Source organism: Styela clava, chromosome 8 (genome assembly GCF_964204865.1).
Source record: "Styela clava chromosome 8, kaStyClav1.hap1.2, whole genome shotgun sequence".
NCBI classification, from domain to species: Eukaryota; Metazoa; Chordata; class Ascidiacea; order Stolidobranchia; family Styelidae; genus Styela; species Styela clava.
Window position 1 is genome coordinate 7,588,249 of NC_135257.1, and position 26,802 is coordinate 7,615,050.

The following is a 26,802-nucleotide window of genomic DNA, read 5'->3' on the forward strand; positions in this document are numbered from 1 at the left end:
TAATTGTTCTAAAATACATAAATCGTGGAATCGAAAAGCCATAAATATAAATATTAAAATGAAATAATCAGAGTACAATCAAGATTCCACAAATAAAGTACATGCTATCCAAATTTTTTGTAATCACACTTCCCAGCAAGTACAACATAGCGAAAAATCAGCTATATCCTTCTTCAAAAATACCAAGACACTAATTTGTGGATATATTCAAATTATGATAGCAATTCTAATTTTTACATAATATTGTTTGATGCATTGAAATCCTCCGACCCCATCCATCGGGCAAAAGCAATATTCCACTTTTTATACAATAAAATGCCTATAGAGCTATTTTACACTAACTTACTAACTAACTCGTAAGGCCTCATCTGCATTTAATTATACTGGTATCCTCCATCTTTTCCTTTGAATTTGGCGTTTCATCATATTATTACGTTAGTGAATTCCGGCACTTTATACACTTCCTCGTTCCTATTGTCTGTTTTACCTTATGCAGTACTAAGAATTTAAATAGCTTTTAACAACGTTCGATTACCCTAAATTGGTATATGAGAAAACTGCAAATAAGGAAGTAGATCAGTCATCTCTCAGTGATTCCTATCAGCGGTAGAATCAAAGAGGTTGAACCAGTTCACAGAACATATTACCAAGTAAACGCTGAAATTCCTATGATGGCTTTAGATAGCTCGCAGACAGACGTCATATTGAAAATAAAGTAGATGAATTTAGTATATATATGAGCAAACCCAACGTGCAACTCGACGTGCGTCGCTTTATATTCAGACGTCACAATGAGCAATATTTGTATGATATTATTGCCAGTCACGTCAAAAAAAAAACGGAAATTTTCGGATTTTCGAAACAAAATAATTTGCTGCTTCTTCCCCCAACCCAGGGACGGGAACCCATGGCTCGCGAGCCATATATGGCTCTTTTGGTGACGGCATATGGCTCCCAGAAAACTCTATTATTCTAAGATTAAGCTTACTATTGTTACTAGACTTCAAACTATTTTATGGCCAAATTTGGCAAAAAATTCCCAATACGTTTGACAACGCGGGCCCAGCGCATGTCTATGTTATGTAAGAGAATTACCAGACAGGCATTGTGACAAAACATGGGGATTCTGGAACATATATTGTGACATCACAAAGCGATAGAGTTTTAAAATACTACGGAGATGCCTAAACGAAAAAGGGTGATGACTATCGTAGATTTAAACTTGGGCTGCATGTGAGCAACCGTTCAAGGCCCGCGACAACATGCAGCATCAGAAGTCACATTAAATGTATATTGACATGGAATGTGTTGACTTTTGAGTAAACGTTTCAGGCCTGATTAAGGGAAGAAATGTTATATGGCTCGCACGGAAATGCAATGGAAAATATGTATATTTTAGGGCTCTCTTGACCAAAAAGGTTCCCGACCCCTGCCCTAACCGAACCTCCATTTACTTTGTCACGGGAGCAGTCTAAAACGTTCTGCATATGCTTCAGAAGTGCAAAAATCTGAACATCACCAAATCCAGTATCAGACTCAACGGTAGAACGAAACTATTTGCACTCGGTATAGTGAATGATGATAGTTTTTCACGTCTAAATCTCAATTTGCAAACGACCATCGGAGCGTTTAGTGCTACAAGAATTGTTGTATTTACATTGACGACGTAAAGAGCTGTTTTAGATGCTCCAACAAATTCAGATTTATATATATAGTCAAAAATGACCAGTTTTGCGATGTCTCACATGCGGTATATTTACACGAGATGACTTTGTAAGCGACAATTCGTCATTTGCAATAGTTCAATATTTGAGCTACAGCACTGGATCCCAATCCATTTCAGTAAATTCCTCTCTTTGCCTATTTTGGAACTCTTTATTCCCCCCACTGTGCATAAAAACTCTACTTTAGGTATTTGTTCAATCTTTAATGAGCATTTAGCTGGTGTTAATTAAACACAAGTCACACTTTGGCTTTTGCGTGCTTTAAACAATTTATAATCTATTCATAAATACGCATCACAATATTGCTAAATAACTAAAACAGGAAAACAGGGTAAAATTTTTTCCCAGAAAACAACGAACTTCCTCCCCGGTTGGGAAACGTTGACCCACAGTTTAAAAAAAGAATGAAGTGAGAATAGAATCATCCTTTCTAACATGCGAGGCATTGCATAGATACATGTACGAAAAAATTCAATGCAGGACATTTAGCCGTAGGAAATTTCACCGCATGGGGAAATTTGCCGCATAGGAAATATCGCTGCATGAAAAATAGCCGCAAGAGCATTTTACTGTATTCAAGTATTTGTGATAAAAACAGTTAAGGTTAGGTTATGCTCCTATAAATAACGAATTTTTTTTAAATAAAAAGGTACTTCAAAAACCAAAAATCACAAATACTTGTTTCACAGCAAAATGCTCTTGCGCCATTTTTCATGTAGCGAAATTTCCAACAGAGAAATTTTCTGCGCGAATTTTTCTAGAACCCACAGATAAATATCGTTAGAATTCTACAGTTTTTATCATTTTTTCAACTCTACTTTGGGGAAAAGTAAATCACGCAGTGTATTCTATACGATGGCGTTGTCAGGTCTAGACGGCCGATCAATTTTGAGCCTGAACCTGTAACGATAAGCTTATAATCTTATTGCAAGGTGTTATGTAATATCATAATCTTTAGTGCATCACACTTTAGAACTGCTGTTTGACGCATTGGTGGTCACTGGTGAAGTCTGCTTTTTATTCTTCAACCTGGCGCAGAATATTTTTTTAACAGCAATTCTGAATCTTTCATCCCGAAAACTGTATATTATTGGGTTGATAAACCTGAAATTATATAAATTGATCAGTACTATGTTCCAGTAACCACTGAGAACGTGATTCTCACAAAGGGTCGCGATCTTTGCCAGATGACCTCAGTTAACAGAACCCAGGCGAAAAAACATAAAGTTCCATTGGCAAACGTTTGAAGTAAGGAAAATGTGATCGGGGGAGCACAAATTACATTTTTGAAGTTTTAAAAAAAAAACGTTTTGTTTGTCGAGCAGCTCTGCAAAGTTAAAATTGCTTACATATTTCTAACTTATATCATGATGATAGTAATAGGAGCTATATTCGAAACGGACAGAAAACAACATCAAAAACTTTCCGGACATTGAAAGGATTCTAGATTTTAGTGAAATTACCAGTGCAGTCTTTCAATCTTCAAAAATTGTCTCTCAGAAAACTAACGCCGGTTTATATAATCAAAACGAGAAAAAATACCAAGACAACCTAAACTTTGATTAGTTGACCGGTGATCAATGCATAACCTGTACAAAACTACAAAAATTGCAATTTTATGATCTGGTAAAAGACATCTCCATACGACTTGATGTTAAAAATTGTTTGCTTGTGCTAATTTGTCTTGAAGCTATCAGCGGGATCTGGGTGACGAAGATCCATCATTACTCGTTAGATGAGACGTTACACGGAGTAAACCACGAAGCAATGAGTTCTAAGATGATTGAAGTTATCACCAAGGAATTAAGATCAATTTTCGCCTTTACGAATAAGTAGGTCATGTAAATAAAAGTAATCTTACCCGTTAGCGAGACCAGCGTAGAACGAAACAGTATACGGAGTCGTGTAGTTGTCGCAGTTGAAAGTTCCCGCCACGAATAGGATGAGCACGATTCCAAAGGGCACTGAAGAAGTATAAACGTTTTTAAAAACATATTGTATACAATTTTGTATACATTCTGTTCTGATTTGATAAACTTGATAAAAACTAAATTGATTCTACCCAATGAGTAAATATTCGTAAGTTTTTTTTAGTATATATATATTAACTATAATAATATAATGCTAATTTCTGCAACTTGTCTGTCCAAAAACGTAAATAAAGTAAGCAAGGTGATAAAATATTCAACACGTTGTAGACGAAAAAACTTACGTATTGTTACTGTGAATCCCAAAATCATTATGGTAATGGTGATGAAAACCGATACTTCAGGTCGTAGCTTATTTGGTGTTCTTAAACTGGGTTTGGTTACTGGACTGGCTGTCACACCTGTGGCTGCGCTGGTGTATCCTGAAGTAGTGTGGAACGCCCCATCGTCCCCGAATGTTTTAGCCCTGCTTGCCAATTTTTTGTACGATACAATACCGGTCATGATGCACGCCACACACTTGAAAAGATAGGAATGTTTGTTATCCAAGACTCATAATAGAAAATATAGAATGTTACTACACAGAGTAATAGGATTACCGTCTCAGTGATCTAATCAAAACACTTTGGGAATGAAGTTTTGCAGGCAGTGCGCTTGCGGGACTTATTAATTGAGCGTGGCGGCTATACGTTATATTTTTTTTAGTTGTTGCTAGTTTTCTTGAATTTTATTACTTTCTCTTCATCTAATTATATATATATATATATGATTTTTCCACATTGCCTTTGCTGTAACAATTTTTTCCCTTGTCTGTCGTTTGCTTTCCTTATAATTTGTATAAATTTGTGTATTAGATTTTTGTGACGACAATTAAACGATTGACTGACTGTCTGCATAATATACGACATTTCATTCAGAATAAATCTATGGCTATATTTTCGTTATCCACACCAGTCAAGCAATATGAAAAAATTGAGTAGTGTTGGCTTTTATATCTTGTTCCAAGTCTTACCATTATTGCATAAGGCAGAATCATTGTAATTGCAGTGTATAATGGACCATGAATTCCGTATTCTACTTCTCCTGATTCTCCCGTTATTGTTCGCAGCGTCATCATGTGTATTAATAGGGGTGGTTGAAATTTGTATTCAAAATATTGAGAAAAAGCGGCTGCAAATACATAGTTAAATATGAAAATTAGTCAAAAAAAATTATCAAAAAGCACACGCTCACTTTAGTGATGACCTAGTACATCAATATTCCATTATGTCTTTTATTGTCTACAAGGGTTTTTATTCCGTGTTTAGAAGTAACCAAATACTCAGGGTTTATTGAACATATATGAATATACATATATCGCTTATAAATAACTGATATTTATTACCTGGAATAAAAGCGCATAAAAATGATGTTATCCATATCGAGCTCAGAGTGATAATAATGGTTCGAGTTTTCCGCAATAAATGCCAAAATGACCACTTGATGGCAATAAATCGTTCGATAGACAAAAACATCAGATGAAGAAGAGAGGCCTGGAAATTATTATCATTATTATTATGATTAATATTCATTAATACATCTGTTGGAACGGTGGTTTGTTGATTTGAATCCTTGTCAGAGAAAATCATGATACGTCCATGTCGCCCCAGTTACGACGGGTTGGCTAGATTGGGAAAAGCAGAATGTCTAACGCTAACCTATAGGTTCTCAAAGGGTTCCTTAAGCAAAGCCTAGAGGGCTCCGCGAAGCTATTCGTTTACTTATCAAAATTCAGAACATTTGTAAGTAACAATGTGTTTTTGTTTTTATTTTTATAAATGTATTGTGGGGCTCCGTAAATATTAGTCAACCTCTTCGCGGGCTTCATAGCACCAAAAGTTTGAGAACCCCTGGTCTAATCAATAACGTATTAGCGATATTCACAAATTGTAGTGCATATTGTAGGCTACCTGTCCCGACATGGTCAACAAAGATCCGACAAAAATGGCTACAACAGAGTTTGTGTCTTTCTCTAGAAGCTCTATTACCCTTTCCTCGCTGTATTTTCTAATCCAAACCGTGTTTGGAATAACGGCGGTCAATAGAAGAAAACCGCTCAACATGTCAGCAACTGATAAAGAAACTGTAAAAAAATAATTATATATATCATCACTGAAGGTGTTGCTGGAATTAAAATGAAATATGATTACAATAAAAACAATTGCTATGATTCCTTTTTTTTTTAAATAAGTTTTAACTTATATTTATTTTACTCAATTCCCTATTTGGATATACCTAATTTTAATTGTACAGGATATCAATGCACGTTTTCAACTAATAGCAGAAATTTAAATTACGGTATATATAGCACTTCACATTTTTGTGTCACTATAGTTCCTTCGGGCGCTAATGAAATTTATGGTCATATAGTGACATCTAACTATATATCGTGTCGACCTGGATTTTTGTAGTTTGAGAGTTGCGCGGAACTTCACTGGAATCTCTGGACTACGCACATCTGGGCGCATGAGTTGAAACTGTTTACTGGTTTATTGCAATCTTTATATTGATTTTATTGATGTCGTTTTTAATTACGAAATTTAATGCAAACCAAGACTTTTACACGTTTTCATCAGAGACTTGAAAATAGGGGGGAAGAGCGCACCAAGAAAGCCAATTCTCGATAAGCACGGAGTTAGGAGCAACTACGTACCGTATAGTCATAGCGGTAAATCGGGCCGTACCATAATGTATTTTAGTTAAATAGACCCTGAAGACCAGACATGTGCTCGAAATATATGAGAGCGCAATTGAAGAAAAATCTATTTTGCGAACACGGTAGATTGTATTCTATTGTAACTATTTGACAAATTTAAGTTACTTACCTTTTATATAATCATACTGAGTTCTCATGTCAGACCTTTGCCATACAACAACAGGCAGCAGGCAGTTAAGAAGAATAATAGTCAATCCAAGTACAATAACAAAAAACGCAAATACTATCATGCCACCTCGTTCTTCACATAGTGATAAAGGCTGCGTAAAATAGTCTAGCTCGTGACACGCGCTTCTGTTATAGTAAACTGGGTATCCGCACAAGGAATCCACTAGAATGGTTTGGTCATCCCTAGACTGATTGTTACCACCGTTCGTTTGATTAGATGCTGGAGTTGTAGCTAGTATCGGCCGCGTATACAATGAGGGTGGCGCAACGTTAGTCAGCGCTGTTCGGTTTTCAAATTCTTGTAAAAATGGTAAATCTGGAGTGTTGCTTATCTCCAATGGCATGGAACTTGTTACCTCTTGGTTATTTCGTTGTATTCGTCGTGTTACCACAATTGCCGGTCCCACAACATTGGGTAGAACGGATGGTTCAAACGGAGGACTAAACAATGTACTCGATTTTGGTGATGGCGGATTAGAGAATGTGGGTGGTATTGTGGAAGATATAACTAGTCGTCTGGAGGTAACAGGGACTCCGAGTGTCGGTTGAACAACGAAAATTGTTGTAGTGGTGGCGGGAATAGTTCTTTTTGTACTGGATTCAGTTGGTAGCGTTGTTGCCCACGGTGTTAATAATATTGAGCGTTTTGTAGTGACTGGTACTCCAGTTTTCCCAAGTGTTGGCTCTGGAGGAAATTGTATTTTGCGTTTCCTGATTGGATCAATGCCAACATTTTTATTGATGTCGAATTGCCTGTTTCTGTCTGCTAGTTCCATTTTTTGGCAAGTAATACATGTACAAAACCCCAGTAGAATTATGATCAGTAACCCAGACATCCCTTTCAATGTATGTTAGTATGTGTACGATAATTATTCTAAAATTCAAAAATCATAGAATTCGAAGAGTCATGAATATAAATAATAAAATGAAATAATCACAACCACGATTTCCCAGATGATGTGGGCATGCTATCTAAATAATCTGTTATCACCCTTTTCAACAAGTACAATGTAGTGAAAAACCAGCTATATATCCTTGTTTAAAAATACCAACGCATTAATTTGCAAATATATACATATTTAATTTAGGATACCAATTTTTACACAATATTGTCTGTTGTATTGGAATTCTTCTACCCCATCCATCGGAGCAAAAGCAATATTCCACGTTTCGCTTTTATGCAATGAAATGCCTATAGAGCTGTCCTAACCGAAGGTAATAACATACTCGTTAGGCAGCATCTGTATTTTATGATACTGGTATCCTCCAGCTTTTCCTCTGAATTTCTAGTTTCATGACCTTATTATGCGAGTGACTTCCGGTAATTATACACTTTTCCATTTATATTGTCTGCTTTACCTCTTGAAGTACTAAGAATTTGCATAGCTTTTTACAACGTTCGATTACCCTATTTTAGTACATGAGACAACTGATTCATAGCATCTTTACATTCTTGGTGCAGCTACGCCTATATGGTATTTACTTTTAACACGACCTCCATACGTCGGGCATCAAATGCCCTATTTTATAATGATTTTGAGAATCTATTATTCTTTAATTCAGTAGGGCGTTTGACTAATGTCACTCAAAGAGACGTCAGTCACGATTTTCTCATATTGCACCTATTGTTGTTTATTAGGTTCGGCGTAAAATAGTTCCCTATGTGACGTTGGCTTCAAATAACAATCTGACGAATTTTTATATCATTTTTACCACAATCAAAAGCGCTGTTTGGTACAGATATTAATTTCCTTTCCAAGGTGAAATTGTGAATGATTTCCTCCCGTGTCGCGGGGATAATATAGAAGTTGTATACCAGAAATTGAATTTGCGGTCCAAAACCTCGGTTTATGGAATGAAGTCACTATTTATGGACAGGACATTCAATATGCAATGAGCTACATTCAGTTAAAAATGGGAACATCAATTTTTCAATAACTAGTTTACGCAATTAGCATAGAAGATAATCATCGTTGTAAATATATCGTTATGGATTGGTTAAAAAATGATGGTAAAAATCCTTTTCATGAGTGCTAGACTAACAATAATTTACAACTTGTTCCTGTTGTTGGGAAATTACCCCAACTGCTGAATAATTCATTATTTATACTTGTTACAAAGGCACAACATATATGGATACAGCTGTCTCTGACTTGTGGCTGAATTTATGCTTCAAATTTGAAATATTTCTTTGCGTCGACCGTTCACGTGGAAATTTCAATCTGTAATTTTTTAGTATCCATCGTCATAACTACAGTTGCATCTGGTAAAACCGTATACCACTTACTTTACTAAACACCCCACTATAAATAAAAATCAGTCTTTTCAACTTAAACCCCTAAGGCAGTTAAAAATTATATCCGTTGCCCAAGGCCTGAGGTTACTATCAGAATAACACTATATCGTATGTAACACACGATTATTACCGAAACACGGGTCTACGTCATGCACACACGTGATGTGTCCGGAACAAAATGCTTGTCTTATGTCCAGAGTTCGTTATAGAAAACTCACGAATTTGAAACTCTTACGTTGTTATGCCATAATGACCACGAAAGTTAGACGTGATGCCTAATTAAATTGAATGCTTCACCAACTTATTTGCACGGTCATTTAGTAGTGCAGTGTTAAACTTTAATAGATTCCATGCTGACCATCAATCAGATAGAAATGGTATTAGGTGCGCCAAAAATTGAATTGTCAATAGCTATATTTTCTCATTTCTTGCTATCGAAACTGAACTTTCGCTAAGACGTGGAAGTTCAATAATATTTCCCCTTGATCTGTTAAAATACTTTGATACGCTGACCGAAAGATGAAATTTTTATATTTGAAAATTGCCAATTGCGTTAATTACGTAATCTATGTGAAATGCAATTCGTCACTTTCTAATTCGATTGTCGAACATTCTCGCAAAATGAGACGCTTGGACCTATTCGTATATTTTTAAACCCGACTTGAAATGACGTGCGACGTAAATCCATATTTGGAGTTTCTTTTAAAAAATAGCTTTCAAAGAGCACGACATTTTCAAATGCTTATATGCAACAACGAATAACATTACCAAATATAATATATATATATATATATTAACGATATTCAGTAATTCGAATACATTTTTGTGACTTTGTATCATATTAATCACATGTTTTTAAAGAGATAGACACACATCAGTAAAAATAACCAAGTAATTCAAATTTGTCGTGCATTAAAAAAAATTAGATGAGGCTGCCAGTCTTTTCTGGTAAATTTTATTCTTGATGTAATCGCACTTTTAACTATTCTCACGGTGCGGTTCGTTGAAGTGAAACGCAACGCAAGACCTGTGTACTATATGTTATGTATAAATAAATACATATCATGGGTCAAATACAGCTTCACTGAAAAATTTACATTTCAATTTAAATTGTTTTTCGCGAGTTTTGCGCAGAACCTTCAATTTCGCCGCCAATTTGGCTATGGAAACTTTATCGAACCGTTGACTTAAAGATGTACTCAAAGCATGTAGGGCCTTTTTTATATTGTCACAGATAGGTTTTTATTCTGTGTATTGAAAGAATCAGAAGAGTCAGACTCCGGATTTGTGGTTTATTATGAGGCAACTTCACAGTTGAAACACTTAAATCACCATACACCAGAGAACGCAGGAAAACACGCCCGACGTCCAACCCAGCCGATCGAAGAAGGGAATGAAGCTCTTTTTCCCCCGCGACTCGATGGTGGTAGGAGTCTTTCAGTAACCGAAATCGGATGAGGTATACCCAAATTAAGGGTCCTCGAAAAGGATATAGGCAAATATAAATAGACAAACTAAACCAAAACACACGGTTAATAAAATCCGTGACAATAGAAAGAAATCTTTTCTAATTTTTAAATGGTGAATATTCTATATGTAGCAGTTATTTTAGTTTAAAAACGTGCTATTTATAAGTAAATGGAAATCGGTTTTCATATTCTGTATTTTAAAAAATCTCGTTATTCTCTACATTCCCCCAAAATAAGCCCTAGTGTTATTTTTGAAAGAAATTGAAGACACTGTCTTATTTCCATTGAATCACGGTGTGATGATGTATGTATTCATTCGGAATCGTGAAATTTTTGTTATACGCTAGTTCTAATAATTGTATTTTGAATCAAGAGTCCGAAAAAGTACAATAGATAGTACTTTGTGTAAAATTGGTATTCTTTTTGCGCCCCCCAAAATTCGTTTGGGCCCCTAGTTTGGGAAGCCCTGCACTAAACCATCAACAGCGATATAGATGTCGCTGCTTGAATATCTATAACCACTGAACTGAAAATATATATAATATATATTTGTGGACCAAACGAGGTCTTTCGCGACCTCTGCGCACAACTAGCATTAATAGTATGTATATAATATGTACCGATATTTGAGCATTTGTTTTTTGTGACGTCAAATAAACCATTGACTGACTAACTCCATACATCCAACATGTATTGTATTCCTCCCTTTCCCCAATCTAAGAATTGCGGTACTGACCAAACCTTTATTATGAATAGACGGCGCAGCCAGCCCATTTTGTGGATGAGGCCAATAGTTTGCAACCTCATCTATCTCGGTTGGTTTGGAGGAAGGATCGACAGTAAGCCAAAAAACTGGACCTCCTGAAGTACGCGCACAGCCTGAACATAGTATGTGTACCAGGTTAGGGTTCAGGTTATGCGACACCTTGGTGCGCATACTTCAGGAGCACCAAAAAACTTCGGTGAACAGTGAATCAATCACCCTAGCAAGAGCAAAATAGTGTCGAAAAAGACGTACGAGTTTCTCCCACTGTACGTGACCGTACGTTTTTGGGCGGCATGGCCCCTCATCTACTGCAGTTATGAATAAAACCTCGCGGATAGTAATATAGGTATGCCCAAAACATCATGAACTTCCGCAACTTTCAATTAGCCAGGCCGACTCTTGCGTTTTTCATTATACTTTGGATCCAATATACCTCTGAACGACGAACGCGAGACTCGTGGTTAAAATCTTCAAAGGGGAAAGTAAACCAAGCCCGATGATTATCTGGGCGTGACTATGTAAAAGTCAATACAAAAGAAATAATGGTCCACGTCATATATTTTATATTGTAATGTGGTATAATATAATCTACAATATGCATTGTTATACTGATAAAACAGAAATACTCCATATATAGTATCGACGAATAATAGGGGAATGTGGAATATCCTTCTCAGCATCACGTCCAACAAGAATTCAATAACTGCAACAAATACAAACAAAAATACCACATTTTGTCATATGGGCATGGTTCCAGGAGCAATTGAAATTAGTATTATATATTGATTTCCATCATAGCACACAGTTTTCACAACTAAGTTAACAATTGAATTCATCAAATACATTTTAGATTTAAAATGCAATAAAGGTTCAATCATGATTTTGATTAGATATTATGGTAGTCAAGTTCTTTCTCTTTCTTTGCTTTGAAGTTCATTCACGTCAAAATTATATCTATTAAAAAGTAGTACAAAATCACAGAGATTTGTGAAAAATTTTGTAAAAACAAATTCACAAATCTAACCACAGCATACATTATACAACTGCAATTCAATTGTTGAGCTAACCAATGCCACTATTAAATATAATTTACGACGAGTATGCACCATATTGTGATCAAATGAGGTTAATTTGGCACCCAATATAAAAAAAAAACATGTTTGGTACCATGAAGACGAATACAAAATGGAGGAACAGTGGAAATATTTTAATACAATTCAAGCAGATTACCAACCAACAATAGAAATCACAATGACTCGTTCTGCGTTATGTCTAAAAAATACTAAAAGTACTTCAAATTAGCAGACATTGAATTAAAATATGCATTCAATTTTAGCACTTGTATACTGTAATCATTATTTTGAAGAATATCTTAGTAGAGTACATGAATTCTTCATTCTCTCTTGATAGTATTGACAAATAATCATTTATTTCCAGACTTAGATGTGTAATTAACACAGACATTGGGACAATTTTATATATTATTTAGGTTATCAGAACCATGCTGAAAAAATGTTGTAAGCTTTTCAGTATGGCCGATTTGTAGAGCCAAAACAAAAATTTAAATAAAAAATTTTCACATTGCACTGTACTATGAAATATACAGTATGATATAAACAAAATTTTAACACAAGATCCTACCTAGATACTTTCCAAGTTTATCACAATACATAACATGTGTACAATACATAAATGGGATATAAAATATCAAATGCAGCAAAGTAAGATACTAACTAGTAAAAAATTGCATTAGAATAAAAAACTAATATACTGAGTAATTTCATTATTTTTGATTTATAAAAGTTGTCAGGCCAAAGTTTGCGATAAGGGTTAAATTATGTGCTGCTACTTTCATAAAATTTGTTTTTAAATTTGACAACCATGGAGGTACAGCTTATTTCTGCCCAATGGTCGACATTGGCATTGTTTTCCAAAGCGTACATATGCCACTATCATAATGTAAATTTAAAAGCAAATTAGAGATATGATGAGTTGATATAAAAATAAACTGATAACATTTGCAAACAAGTCTATAACCAATAATATTATTCAATCTGCCCAGACTCCGATAGATCATCAACACCAGCTTGTGCCATGAGCTCTGCTATACTTTTTTCCAAATCATCTAATTTTTCTCCCATTTCATCAATCCTTGTCAAGACTCCATCAGACATTCCTTGGAATTTTACTTGCACATCTTGTAAAACATGTTGGACGTATGTTGTGAGATCTTGCACAGATTTAGGATCAGATCCGGTATCGGCCATTTTGTTAAATACTTTTGGAAATACTTATTTACAATTATTATTAAAATCTAAGGTTAAAATAAATAAACCTATGTTACAACTTTTCACTAAGATACCGTAATTTTTTTGTGATACTAGGATGTATAACCTTTGCTCCGAACAAGGCACTATAAGCAAAATCAGCTACTGGTACATTAGGAGGGGCTGCATTTAACAGGTTTTGAATATAGCATATACAACTTATTGAGATGGTGGCATTACTTAAACTGATAGGCTTTATGTCAGGCATGATGACCATTAACACACTATGCCATAAATTGATAAAAATATAGTGATGTTCTGGCTAGAAGACAAATTCTTAGCATTTCAACTGTACCAGGATCACTTGAAAATGATTGATAAAATTTGTAATTTGTACATTGAATATGGAATGCTAATAATACAAAAGTTTTCCTGGTAAAGAGATACTTCCTAGACTTTTGGCATGAACAAAATCATTTGAAAAACGGTGATGAAGGTTTAGAAATCTGTACAGCAGACCTATTTGAATAAAAAAAAAAATAATTCAACACGAAACAACACTATTCAACACTTCAAATAAATAAATATATCAATTCATGCATGACTTTCAGTCGATTCAAAATGAACAATTCCCAACGCATGGAGAATTTTTAATACAAAAATTAAAACTGTTACTGGCCTCATGAGCTGACTCCTGAACAAAAGTTACAAGCATAAATTCAGACCCAAAATTTGAAGTTCAGAATAAGTAGTTCTATACATTATCAAGAATGTATTAACCAATTGGAAAGGCTTTATTAAACTTGGCAAAAACGAATATGACTTTGATATTTGACCTTAAAGATTTGATATGTTTTTTTCCTAAAAAGAATGTTTGTATATCCAGCAAAAGCTTTTGAAATTTATGAATGAATACACTTTTATTTGTGTAGTATAAACATATGAAAATGGGGAACAAAAGAATCTGTCGAACTCATTTAATCCAAGGAAAAAAGAATAGAGTTTACACTTTTACATCAGTAGCATATTTACACAATTTGCTTGTTTTGGAATAGAACAATTTATCCTGCTATGCTATGATTGTTGAATCTTCAATTATGGTATTGAATTCAAAAAGTCATTCCATTATTCAAAGTAATGTCAAATATTGTCTACATCAAAATATTTACATACTTGTCATTTAGCTGTCCTTTGAATGAATAATAATTTCATAAGACAAATAAGTATTTACAGCAAAATACAGTTAAATGCAGACTTATCAAGCAAACTATTATCAACAATTAGGAACGAGGTTAAATATAAAATCATTCTTTTTCATATGTAGTGTTTTTTTTTTAATGAGTTCTACTATGACATGAATTAATAATAGACCTCATTTAATAAAAAAATATCCACCAAGAATTAAGAGCATACCTTTATCCTTTCTGATTACAGGATTAGGCTTGCCTAGTAACTACATAAAAATTAATATGAATATCTAAATGAAATTTATTTCTTTGTATGATATATTACTGTTATTAGGTCGTTACTATTTCTGTATTTGTTCACAATATTCACAGGCTCAATAAATATTAGTCCACTCCTGAATAAGATATTACAAACGACTGTTTTCCAGACAGTTTGTTATCAACCACAGGCCTACTTATGGCATTTCAGTGTCAAAAAGTGATATAAGACAACTGTCACTAGAATCCCTTTTATGAAATTACCATGCAGATAATTACATCAACCGGTTCTTCTGGCCTTATGAAGAATGTCTCAATCCTATTCATTAAAACAGTTAGAGGGCTAAAAACTTATTCGTTTATTTCCAAAATTAAAAGAATTTGTAATAAAAAAATTATTCTGTAGTTGAAAATTTGTTTCATTTATTCAAAGAATAGACCAAGAAGTAGCATAAATTCATTAGACTTGTAAAAAACGATAGCTTTACATAAAAAAATTCATGATAGATTCACTTAAACTCAACAGTTTTACCTCAACACTATACAAATCGGGTGACATTGTCCCGTTTCAGAGAAACACATTTTACAGATGATCAGACACCCCTTCTTTGGGAGACGTCTGGACATTGTTGTCCCTCAATATCGGTAATAATGCAGTATAATGAAGTTGCGCAAAATACTACAAAGAAGCACACTCTAGTAACGTCATCATTGAATTCCTTGGGAAAAAATAATCCGATTTACCAAAGAAAAAAAAATTCTACCGTAGCATTCGAGAGTTTTTAGCAAAAAACGGCAATTTTGGTCATGTGACGGCCTCGATTAATTTAGATTTTTATTGAAACAAGCATGGCACGATATGAAGCATCTGACGTGGTCCCAGACGCCCCTCGTTTGTGAGACACATAGAGTGTTTGTTTTATTGAGCCAAATGGAGGGAAATTCTTGGAATTTGGATAGTGTGCTGTACTGCAGTACCGTACAGCAGTACTGCAGTAACTGTAAAACTAGAGGCAATTCAATCTTAAAATATCGAAGGCTCACTTCACTAATTTCTGATACATGTAACTTAAAGAAAATTTGTCCATAACGCTATAATGCAGTAATGAATATCTAGAAATTCAACCTTTTCTATTGGCTTTCAAGCTATCGATGATAAAATGCACACGTAATTCATATTATACAGTTATAGGACTGCAGAAACCTGTGACGGTTTGGTGCTTGACAGTGCTGTTGTTCAGTTAATTCTATCCGATTCAGCATAATACAGATTCCAGAGTTTGATACTATTCATGTTCCTTCGATATACAACTCGTTATTTTTCACGGCGCATCCACTGCCTCTTATTTCATTGTTTCCCTTCAAATCTGCCATACTTTCCATAATTGGCACTCGGAATAATTCAAACACCCAGCGCCCCACGGCCCGCTCGCCAATGAACGAAAAGAACACAATGGTCGAGGACAAATTACGTTTTGGCGTACACTCCACTCTAAACAATTCGCTTGTTGGCTTTGTTTGTTTTGGCCAATGATTCGCGAATGACGCGCGGTTATTTTGAATACCACAACAGAAAACTTACAACTACCGGTATGTGTTCTTCATAGAGCCATTTATGAAACAGGCTGTAGAACCGGTCTATATTAAAATAGATCATCTTATTTTTTTGACTTGGTGGTATCATCCACAAGTCCTCGTCGAATTGCAGAAAATCTAAGCCTTCAAACCCAAGTCGAAATTTCCGAAACGTCAGATGTACGTCGCCATGTGAACGGATTTTTGAACGCTCAGTTAGCGGCGCTCTATTTATTCAAACTAACCGCAGAACGTTCGCCGTCGAGTGATGTATTTATTCCTCAATACTTCGAAATAGATATCGATATACTCGCAACGCAATTACACAAAGAACCTTCTTTTGGTGGATTTACCAGTATAATCTTCATATATCCCCCTTGACACGGATAGTCGCAATAAATTACAATCGATTGGGGAGAAGCAAGTCCAATAAATAATCTTTCACTGTGAACAGCGCACTCGTAACAAGCCCTGGGAACCTTAGCATGCACTAATAATGACGCAAACTTACTAGCAATATTTTTTTTAATTATGATAAATACACAAATTAGTTTGGAATGACTTCATTAATATTTTTCCAAATGCGGACATGTTATTCAAATATGACTATAAGACGACCAAATAAAATAATAATAACACATGCAACGTAATATGAATGTGGTCAAATACATACACACAAGAGCAATAACATGTCAGGGAAACACATGTCCCGAAACACAAAAAGAATCAGGATACAATGTAATATTACAGTTATTTAAACAAGAAACCGGAACACCACTGCACATCGTTGTTAACAATAGCCAAATCATGTTATTATCTTAATTTAAGATTGCGGTTTTCGTGTGTAAGCTAAATACTAGAGTAATTCTGCCATTTTTTTCATAGATTCACACTGACGAATTAGGAAACACCTAATTGCATTGAATTTATGTATCTTCAGATGATTATAGCATATTGCGGCTTCGCACGCCAAACATATCTTTCTCTAGTCAGACCAACGGTATTATAAATGAATGGCTTACTGATACTAGAGTAGGTAAATAATCATTACTGTAGTAAAACATGGGCAATAAATCTCAAGCTGGTAAACGGCCGTTAGCCAAAAGCAAACAATAATGTCTGAATTAAGAAACATAACAAAGTTTGAGCAAAAAAGTCTTAGAGGTTTTTTAATAGTGAATACAAATCACGCTTGGAAACAAATATGCTCAATGGAATTCCAGTTTGTCAATAAACAAAATATAAAATTAACTACAGTATATATTTTGATTTCATATTGAAATTTTTAAAGATGTATATGTACATTCAGTTGGAGCGTTTTACATTGCTAGTGAGAACAAAATCAAAAAGTTTAATCAATATAAAACAACAATAATAATAATAAATTCTTTAAAAATTATTGAGTACCAAGCCATTTCACAACACTCAAAAAAGTTAATTTTATTAGAGTCCTATGCACTCACTCAAATCACACAGGAAATAAAGGCCACATAGTGTGGAACAAACCTGTTTAAGATAAAATTTGTATTGGCTGCCTCAGTGCAAATAAAAAAAATTATGGTCTGTTATTATAACAGTTTTGAAACAAAATTTTTATCAACTAAAAGAGATCAACATGGGAGAAGCTGCGATCCCACACATTTCAATAGTCAATTGGCAGCTGTTGACTGATTTTTCTTGTTTGTGTTTATCAATTTCCATAGATGTACAGGAAAGTCAATGAGGATTTATAGAAGTTTGCATTTTTTTTCCTGATGGCTTTATTCAATCCACGCCTTCAAATCCTTGAGAACTTTCAATGGCGAGGTGCAGTTTTTTACGAAGTTCATCTAGCGAAGTGTATGGAGGGAGGTCTAGTCGATTAAAACTAAAAAAAATGAAAAATCCTATAACAAAATGCAATTCAAAAAAGCTAGATTATAACTATCTACTAAACAAGATAGTTTTTCTATGCTTTTTTAATAAATAATCAGATTATCATGCCTGTTTATCAATTTAGATTGAACATTTTTGATGAGGATATGCGGTATCAACATGTTATATCATAAATGTCACTCACCATGTGTGTGCTCTTGGTAATTTATCAGGTGTTCCCCATTTTTCAACAGTGAACAATTGAGGTCCATTACTTCCCCAAAGTTCGGCAAAACCATTCATTGGCACACGAGAAGTACCAGTTACAAATTGCAGAAAACGTACTCGTGATTCTGGATCCATCAAAAGTATTGCCTGTAATAGAAAAGATCAATTAATTGAAGATTAATAGCAAAACATCAAAAAAAAATGAAGCTTTTACCAACAGCTTGATTTTAATTTGAACATGAAATTTTTATTTGGCCGATAATGAAATTTCAAATATTGCATAACATTTTTGTTAAACATATACTTATTGTTCGAAATTTATCTATCATCTAAGCCTGAATTGGATTTTATGCATTATGAAACATACATGAATACAACAGAAAACTAATAAAAAAGTGACTTTCTGTTTCATGTAAAATACAGTTCGAAATGGCATTTCGAAACAGATCATGTCTAATTTAATAAATCTCAATGGAATACCAAGAAAAGTAGTGTAATGGGTTCAATTCCATCAAAATCATTTAGCCTTAATATTTTAAAACGAAGTCGATTAGCTTTGTCTATTGTATATATTTAACCTACAAAAAGCCCATGTCCCTTTGTGTCAAGTCTATTATATTGTTTGTATAACCTTGGCCATTGTTTAGGAAGTATTACTGTAACCCTTGGCATTCAACTTTGAAACCACCATTATGAACTTACCTTCCAAAACCATTGAATAACAATGTGATTTGCGCTATAATCGCCTTTGTATGTCGTATTATTTCGCCAGTCATTAACATCAACATCCCCCAGTCCACACATGAGTAATTCTAGCTCATTCTCGTCAAATATTTTTAGCAGATTTGTAGGGATGAGCTCATTGAAACCCTGAGAAGTAGGAAATGAAAGATACTTTTTATTCACATATCGATTAATAGGGAAGGAAGATGAATAAGCAGAAACAAACAGGAGTAGTAATAGTACTTAGCGATTAATATTCAAAATTCTATTACTGTATTTTAAAAATTTTCAGACAATAAAATAGATAATGCTAGCAGCCAACAACTAAAAAAATATTCTAATAAAACAAGGTATCATTATTACTTTATGTTAAATGAATGGCTCTAAACAGTAGTAGCCTTACGAAAGGTCATTACGGTACTTATATTCTGTTGTAATTGTCTATATCAGCGCTGCGCAAACTTTAATACAGATGGGCCATATAGAAGTAACTGGGTGAATCAGCAGACCACACCTAGTAGTAGGTTTCTAGTAGTTGTAAGCACAGAATTTTGGTTATTGATCTTATGATATGCATTGTTCGATTTGCTCAAGCTAGCTGTTAAAAGATTGTATCGTCATAGACATAGATAATGACTCGAGTATAGGCTTCACAATGTGAAGGGATTGGGATAGCCAAATTGAAAACTCGTTTCACAGGCTGCACATCATTCAAAATTGGCAATTCTTTGCATGCCGCTCAATTTTTTCTTGGGGGCCGGTTGCACACCCTTGGCCTATATCATTGGTAAATTTTATTTAGCAAAACTACAAAACTTTTCGTGAACAGATTGAGGTTGAGGTAATACAACACATACTTGAATAATGCTGTAAATAAGCATTTTGATTCTTTTGTGTTCGACACAATGCAGACAAAAGACAAGATACAAAGCAGATAAAAATTAAGAAAACAAAGGCATTATTCCACTGGTGACAGTTAGCATAGTGGAAATAATTGTAAACAATTATGGATGTTTTGACAATAGTGTCCATTTCCCCTAGGCGTGGCTGTTATTATTTCGTGGCAATAAAATCAGCATCACTATTGTTATAATTAAAAAATTTAAGACTAGGTCGTGTCAAGCATGATCACTAGATATATTGTACTAAGAAACATGATATATATATGTTTCATGTTCGATCTAGTCTGGAATTCAACAGTAATTTAGATTGCCTTATTAATTGATAAGTCACCCAGAGAGGGTCAGGCACCAACTCAATCTATTATTCCCAATTGCTGCAAAGTCACAAGCTTATAAATGTATATTTCGTAACATAAATGACAACCTTCCATTTATCTATGTCACAGTTAACAAGATGACATAACCAAACCTATCGCACTTATCAAATATTCACGATTTTAAGTAAATCAAAGTATTTTATAAAAATCAACATGGATACAGTTGCATATCACCTTTACATTTTCCTAGGCCGAATAAAAAATAAAAAAAATATTGAAGAAAAGCAAATATATTTCATCATATTTATGTATTCCAAATGTAGGTTTTATAGCAGTACCAGTACCAATTATATTAGTCTTGGAAAATTTTCAAATATGAACGAGCTAGAATGCAGTAAAATCAACCCTGTCAAAATATAAACTTAACATACCTCCAAAAATGATTTCATTTGTTCCTGTACACGAGATACAAATCTCCACCTTATCACCAATCTGGAATGAGGAAAGATCATTATTCATTACACGTTACACAAATTTCTCACAACCTTTTTAAAGTAGTGTCAACATACTATATGAAGTTCACAAGTTTTGTAGAGTTAAAACTTTCGGTCTGAAAACAAAATCTCATACAAGGGCTGTTATTTCATATTCAACCTGTATCAGACTGTATAGTTGACATGTTACTGTGGCCTAACTGATGGAGACTATTTCTAAGTAGGTATGGTACAGCATGGTATGCAATAGATCAGTGGCGACCAACCTTTTTCTAAGCACCCCAAATTCGTAAAAAATAAATCCCGTATCAAGGCAATACTATACGGCAAGTAGTGTTTCTATTGTCGCAAAATTAAATTACTATTACAAAAAAATATTTTTTCCATAACGTTTATTTACTTATTTTTTAGTTCATTGATCCAACATTATTATTTGTTAGCCACCAGCGAATTTTTAAAATCGTGGTGTTTCTTTACTTGAGCAAAATAGATGATTCCAAGTTTTTACACTGTGATACTTCCCATGTATATACAATTGCTATTATACAACACTTCAATGCCAAAATTCAATGCCTAAACAATAAAATTTACTGGAAAATGAGATCAATAACTTTTTTGTTGAAAAAGAACCCAAAAAAGTTTTCAGGCGACCCAGCTAAAGTTCGCAACACGTAGGTTAGGAAACACTGCAAAAAATATTCACAAAATTTAGATTAATATTATTTATGAATAAAATTTAACAGACATTATGTGAGAACATACTGAATATATTCCTTCTTGTTTTCATTTGTTACTGCAATGTTATCCCCATCAGGTTTCAAATTTCTTGAATTGGTACTTCCAAATAGTTCTTCATCGACAGTAAAATTCAAGTCAAGATCTGTTGGGTCATTTTCCAGAATCCAGCGAAGCGAATTATAATATTCAGAATCCTTGAAATAAGAAATAAAAAGTTAGGTTTACCATGTTTTCAACAGTAAACTCTCATTGGAACCGAGCGGGATATTTTAGTCAGTCAGGTTATTTGCTACTATGAGTCATATTTAAGCTAATTGAAGACAATATAAAAGTTTACACAGGGTCCTAAGTTGTCAAGGTTTAACACTTCTCATGATAACTAGTAATATTGTATTGTATGTACAAATAATAATATCTTACCACTGATTCCATGTCGTGTAGCGTGATTGGTTTGCTCAACATCATCTTGTAAAATGGTCGGATGAAAAATGCTGAAATGGAGATATAAATGAAAACGGTGATTACAATTTTAAAATTTGTTCAATTGGGTGGGTAACTGGTGGAAAAATGGAAACAAAATATACCATTCAATTATTTTTTAACAATAAAAATAATAATCCTAATGAAAATATTTCATATTCATACCATCCAATAATTTTCCATGAAATACTGCCATTCCTGCCACACGTCCAATAAACTTGAACCATTGTAAATGACTTTCATTACACATTCCAGAATTAGGATTGATTTGTAATGTGTAGTTATCGCTGCAATATAAATAAAAAACATTACATGCTAATATGAAGAACCAAAATTGTATCTGATATGTCTACAACAGGGGTTCTCAACCTGGGGTTCGCGAACAGTCCAGTTTTTGTGTCTGTGTTTTTTTTTCAACATCCTTTAACAAAGGAAAACTAAGTAACTACAAGATGAAAATGCATGCCAATGGAAACTCAGCGTAGATTTTCCTTGATCTAGCGTTGTCGTGATTGTGATGCAACAATGTGATTTGCACAGCTTTTCAGCCAAACTGTGAAATCTCAAAAGACAATGTGATGCGAGCATTGCAGAAAGTGATATGCATCGAAACTTGAGAGATCCCAAGAATACATTAGTTGGGTGTAGGACAAGGACAATAACATCGACACGAATATTTGATTTAGTTACAGCAGTTGGTCAATAAATTGTCATTGCAACAAATTGTTAGTCAATATATCACAACTTTGATTGGCGTCTGATTACTGGGGGTTCGCATTGATTGTTTCGCAACTCGGGGGGGGTACTTAAGAGAAAAAAGGTTGAGAACCCCTGGTCTACAGTGTTTTTCAACAAAACTCAAATAATATTTGTTGATATTCATGAACAAGTTGAACAGCAAATCCTCTAGGCTAGGGCATATGGCGTTCCAGAAGTATGTGTACCAATATGGAGGTAACTAATTCTGTTCGCCTACTTTACATCAAGTTGTGTAAAGGGACTGAAATCTATGAAAAATAGGGAGAAAATTATGGCCTAACCCTAATCGGGCACACACACTACGGGAGTACCGGGCATATAGTAAACATACCTATTTGTATATATAACTGAAACATATGATGGTACAGCAGACAAATGGCTGACAAGTTGGATTAACTATTTTAGTCATGAGTAACTATAATAATCATGGAATCGAGCCTTTGATATTGTCTTCTTCAGACTAATACAAATTTTCGAATAGGATAAGATTTTAATATTTATCTTAAGAGAAAAAAAGTTGATGACAACAGCCTCTCGTCTGGTTACCAGCCCGTGTTCGATATGGAAATAGCTGAGCAGTTATTTGTATCCGGTGCATAGACTGGAACGCGATACAAACTATTACCGACCCTGTTACGCAGAACAATATACGCCATCGAGGAGTACCATGCTTTCGCACATAACTATCCAATATCCATTAGAAGATTCAAAACAGAGGGGTAATTAGAGGTGCAATGGCAATTGTATGAACCTAACGTTCAGTATGGCCTGCTCACCTCTGAGCCCTATTTATATTCCAAACAGATAATCTGTTTTGAATCCTGCATAATATGAACAAATACATTGATTGATAATTAATAAAATAATTCGAAAACCTCTGATACTTACGTTGATGAATATTCGAAAAGACCATAATATGGATTGAACATTTCTTTAGAGATGAGGTAGAACCATTCTCGAGCGACACCACCATAATCCAAACCTTTTTCTCCAATGAATTCAATCCAAAGTCTGGATTTTAATAAATCCGTCTTTTTAACAATGGAAATCGCACGGAATGAATCATTTAATATACTATTGCGATGCATCTTCATCTCAAATCGGTTGGGGATGTCTCTCTGAAAGAGGAAAGTCAGTTGGTTAAATATTGGAAAAATTGGTTTAATGAAATTTTTCATCTCAAATTCAACTACTGATAGTCAATAGTTATCTCATTTTTTTTCACAGAATTCATAAAAAATTGAATATGTGAAAATTTTATCTAGTTTGTTAAAAAGGTAGCAATGAACAAATATTGGTACTCCCGTAGTGTGTGTGCCAGGTTAGTGTTATGGCGTATTTTTATTACGATTTTCCCTATTTTAGTTCTATTATGAGTTCGGGGACTGTCTGTGTTAGCCAAGTGAATATACCCGCTGCCCATAGGTTTCAGTCTGACAACTTGATGTAAAATAGTCGAACAAAATTAGTTACCTCCATATTGGTACACACACTTCTGGAGCGCTCAAATATTGAAGTACCAATAGCGTTATCATAAATGTGGGTAAATTTTGCATAGTGAGGGCAATTTTTTCCAAAAAACAGCAGATATTAGGTAAAGAACATGAACAACGATGGAGAAAATGACATACAAACATACAGCATAGCCTATCTACTTTGTAATATTTCAATACAACAAACAGTACACTCCTATGTGAAGCACTACTTACTGGCGTTGATTTGTGTAATTTCAATCTGAAGAATTCATATTTTTGTTTATAATCTCGAGAATACGGAACAGCCTGAAAAATAAGAGGATAGGATAATGCCAATATAATATAGCCTGATAATGCTCACTTACGCAATAAAAATGACTTGTAAATGGATCAGAAAGGACACTGCTCAAAATTTCTTAATATAAAGTAATCTTCATCATGATAAGGTATAGTTTATTAATTTAGTTTCATAACTCAAAATTTTAGTATCTTTCTGCATGATTTAGCTTTCATGTGGTATATGATGCCAGCTGGAAAGGAACTCTCACACCTCCAAGTTGGAATTTTCACATTCATCACTTCTGCATATTTGCCAAGTTTTTCTTTTATAGTTAATGTAATGCTGTCTATTAAAATATGGGTATAATACTCTGTTTACTGAACAAAATGTGTATTGCCAACAATTATTATCAGGTTAGAAAATAAACTGACGAAAAGAGATTGGAAAATAGAAAGATAATTCTATCAGTTTGCAGAGAAATAAACATGATGTATGAATCACTTACTGGGCCAGTAATCTCAGGGCTTTGTAGACGTGGATCTTCCCATTGAGTTTTTCGGTTCACTGTTAACAAAATAACACATATTATAATACAATAATAAGAGAAATAATAGATAAATATGAATGTGATTTTCAGTCAACAAACCTGGGATAAAGACCCACACATAAAGAGTAAAGAGGGGTGAAATAAATATACAGCAAGAACTATTTGTTCCCCCTATGATGAAATAGATTGTCATGGAAATTTCTAATTTTAAACGACAAATTATTGAATATTCAAAAACCATGTATACATTACACTAGTAGAAAAACGATTAAAAACATTATAAAATAAACCCAGTCCCGTGGGCTACATGTGGCCTGCCCCTTCTTTATCTGTAAGCCGTGCTGCATTTTCGCAAGGGTAAACGCAAATGCATTTGGTGTTGTTTCGTCATGAAAATAACCAGAAAAATCTTATGACATTGTTTCATCACTAATGTAACTGAATTGACCAGTGTTATGTGGCTAGCTAAGCAATTAGCAAAGTTGAAACTGGGTTTCTATTTTTTTTTGTCGGGAATATATGCTAACAAAATAGGCTTCATAGAAAACTAAAAATCGAATGGGGAATATATTAGCTACTGTAAATATTAATGTAATGACCAAACAATATAATGCCTGCCAGGTGTTTTTTTGGAACCAGCCTAAACAGTATTACAACAAATGCTTCCTATAGCCTATGTCAAAAAATTTAGTAATTACCCTTCTGTATCTCAAATTTGGTAAAATTTAGTAATCAATCAATCTGCAGTTATTTTAGGTCATTTTGTAAAAATGAGTTTGAAAAAAGAGCTGACCAATTCAAACAGATTTTTGGTCGGATATGGGAGGGATACCACAATGCTTGCTTATTAATATGTCTGAAAGTTGTGCCGGTGACAATCTAAAACAGCATTTTCTCCCTATTGCACTTTCTCCATTATGGAGAGTTTGAAATTTAGCTCAATAATGTTTTAGCTCAATAAATGACAAATAATGATTAGAGTGTTTGGACAATAAAATACTTATTGGAATGTTCGAAGCTTAAATTATGCGAATATAAACATTCGTAACATACCGTGATCAACGTAGAATACTCTGCCATCAGCATGAACTCTTTCCTCCCATCCATCCTGCAAAGAAGAGGAAAAATAAGTAGCGTGAAAATTGTTAAGAGGAGTTGAAGCCACCTATTGTTTCACTATAATGATCAGAGCAACCTATCAAAATTCCCCTTGGGTCAAAATTGCAAATCTTACTGGTAATAAAAGCAGTCGAAATTACCTACAGAAATCAAAAAGAATTAAGTTTACTAAGCATTTTTGACAGTTGTTGAAAATTTGATAATAAAATAGGAGTTTAGAGCGGGAGTCAGAGTCTAAATTATTTACAATCTAGGGCAGGGGTGGGCAAGGTTTTCGGACCGAAGGCCAAAAATTTTGCCCACCCAGACTGGCGGGTCATGTAAGTGTGCCGTAAAAAGTTACATTTTATGAACAATATCCACAGTGTTACAAAAGCAAAAGTGAAAAACAATACGTCTTGTGCCAAAGCAAAATTTAATTGCAATCTCAACAAACTCCTTGAGTTATTTATTTAGGTCGAACAACTAAATTTGGTTTTAGTTTGATTGTGGC

The 26,802-nt window shown here is 34.2% G+C and overlaps 3 protein-coding genes across 5 annotated transcripts in view; all 3 read right to left on the reverse strand.

Moving 5' to 3' along the window:
• Positions 1 to 2,100: 2,100 nt before the first annotated feature.
• On the reverse strand, positions 2,101 to 7,472 carry LOC120346159 (uncharacterized). The gene is made up of 7 exons (XM_039415827.2): positions 6,517 to 7,472; positions 5,602 to 5,774; positions 5,037 to 5,184; positions 4,665 to 4,822; positions 3,937 to 4,171; positions 3,586 to 3,688; positions 2,101 to 2,828 (listed from the first exon to the last, which is right to left on the reverse strand). The coding sequence occupies exons 1-7, from the start codon at positions 7,409 to 7,411 to the stop codon at positions 2,687 to 2,689; spliced, it is 1,854 nt and encodes a 617-aa protein (XP_039271761.2). The 5' UTR covers positions 7,412 to 7,472; the 3' UTR covers positions 2,101 to 2,686.
• Positions 7,473 to 11,646: 4,174 nt separating this feature from the next.
• LOC144425624 (heat shock factor-binding protein 1-like) lies at positions 11,647 to 16,549 on the reverse strand. The gene has a single exon (XM_078114968.1). The coding sequence runs from the start codon at positions 13,371 to 13,373 to the stop codon at positions 13,152 to 13,154; it is 222 nt and encodes a 73-aa protein (XP_077971094.1). The 5' UTR covers positions 13,374 to 16,549; the 3' UTR covers positions 11,647 to 13,151.
• A 1,599-nt stretch (positions 16,550 to 18,148) lies between these two features.
• The window catches only part of LOC120345808 (E3 ubiquitin-protein ligase NEDD4-like), a 31,761-nt gene continuing 23,107 nt past the window's right edge, over positions 18,149 to 26,802 (reverse strand). For all 3 annotated transcript variants that reach the window (XM_039415361.2, XM_039415360.2, XM_039415362.2), the window contains 11 exons: positions 26,244 to 26,298; positions 25,149 to 25,207; positions 24,598 to 24,669; positions 23,777 to 24,006; positions 22,295 to 22,416; positions 22,070 to 22,140; positions 21,674 to 21,843; positions 20,849 to 20,909; positions 19,178 to 19,345; positions 18,453 to 18,622; positions 18,149 to 18,260 (listed from right to left, as the gene is read on the reverse strand). In XM_039415361.2, coding sequence (XP_039271295.1) covers positions 18,158 to 18,260; positions 18,453 to 18,622; positions 19,178 to 19,345; positions 20,849 to 20,909; positions 21,674 to 21,843; positions 22,070 to 22,140; positions 22,295 to 22,416; positions 23,777 to 24,006; positions 24,598 to 24,669; positions 25,149 to 25,207; positions 26,244 to 26,298 — 1,281 coding nt within the window. In that variant the 3' untranslated portion in view covers positions 18,149 to 18,157. The remainder of the gene's footprint in view (positions 18,261 to 18,452; positions 18,623 to 19,177; positions 19,346 to 20,848; positions 20,910 to 21,673; positions 21,844 to 22,069; positions 22,141 to 22,294; positions 22,417 to 23,776; positions 24,007 to 24,597; positions 24,670 to 25,148; positions 25,208 to 26,243; positions 26,299 to 26,802) is intronic.

Excerpts from the sequence above, each read along its gene's own strand:
- LOC120346159 (XM_039415827.2), bottom strand. The coding sequence starts at position 7,411 with ATGTCTGGGTTACTGATCATAATTCTACTGGGGTTTTGTACATGTATT. Across the intron at positions 4,823-5,036 it reads TTTATGCGCTTTTATTCCAG|CCGCTTTTTCTCAATATTTT; the intron begins GTAATAAATATC and ends ATGTATTTGCAG. Across the intron at positions 2,829-3,585 it reads TACGCTGGTCTCGCTAACGG|GTTTATCAACCCAATAATAT; the intron begins GTAAGATTACTT and ends ATATAATTTCAG.
- LOC144425624 (XM_078114968.1), bottom strand. The coding sequence starts at position 13,373 with ATGGCCGATACCGGATCTGATCCTAAATCTGTGCAAGATCTCACAACA.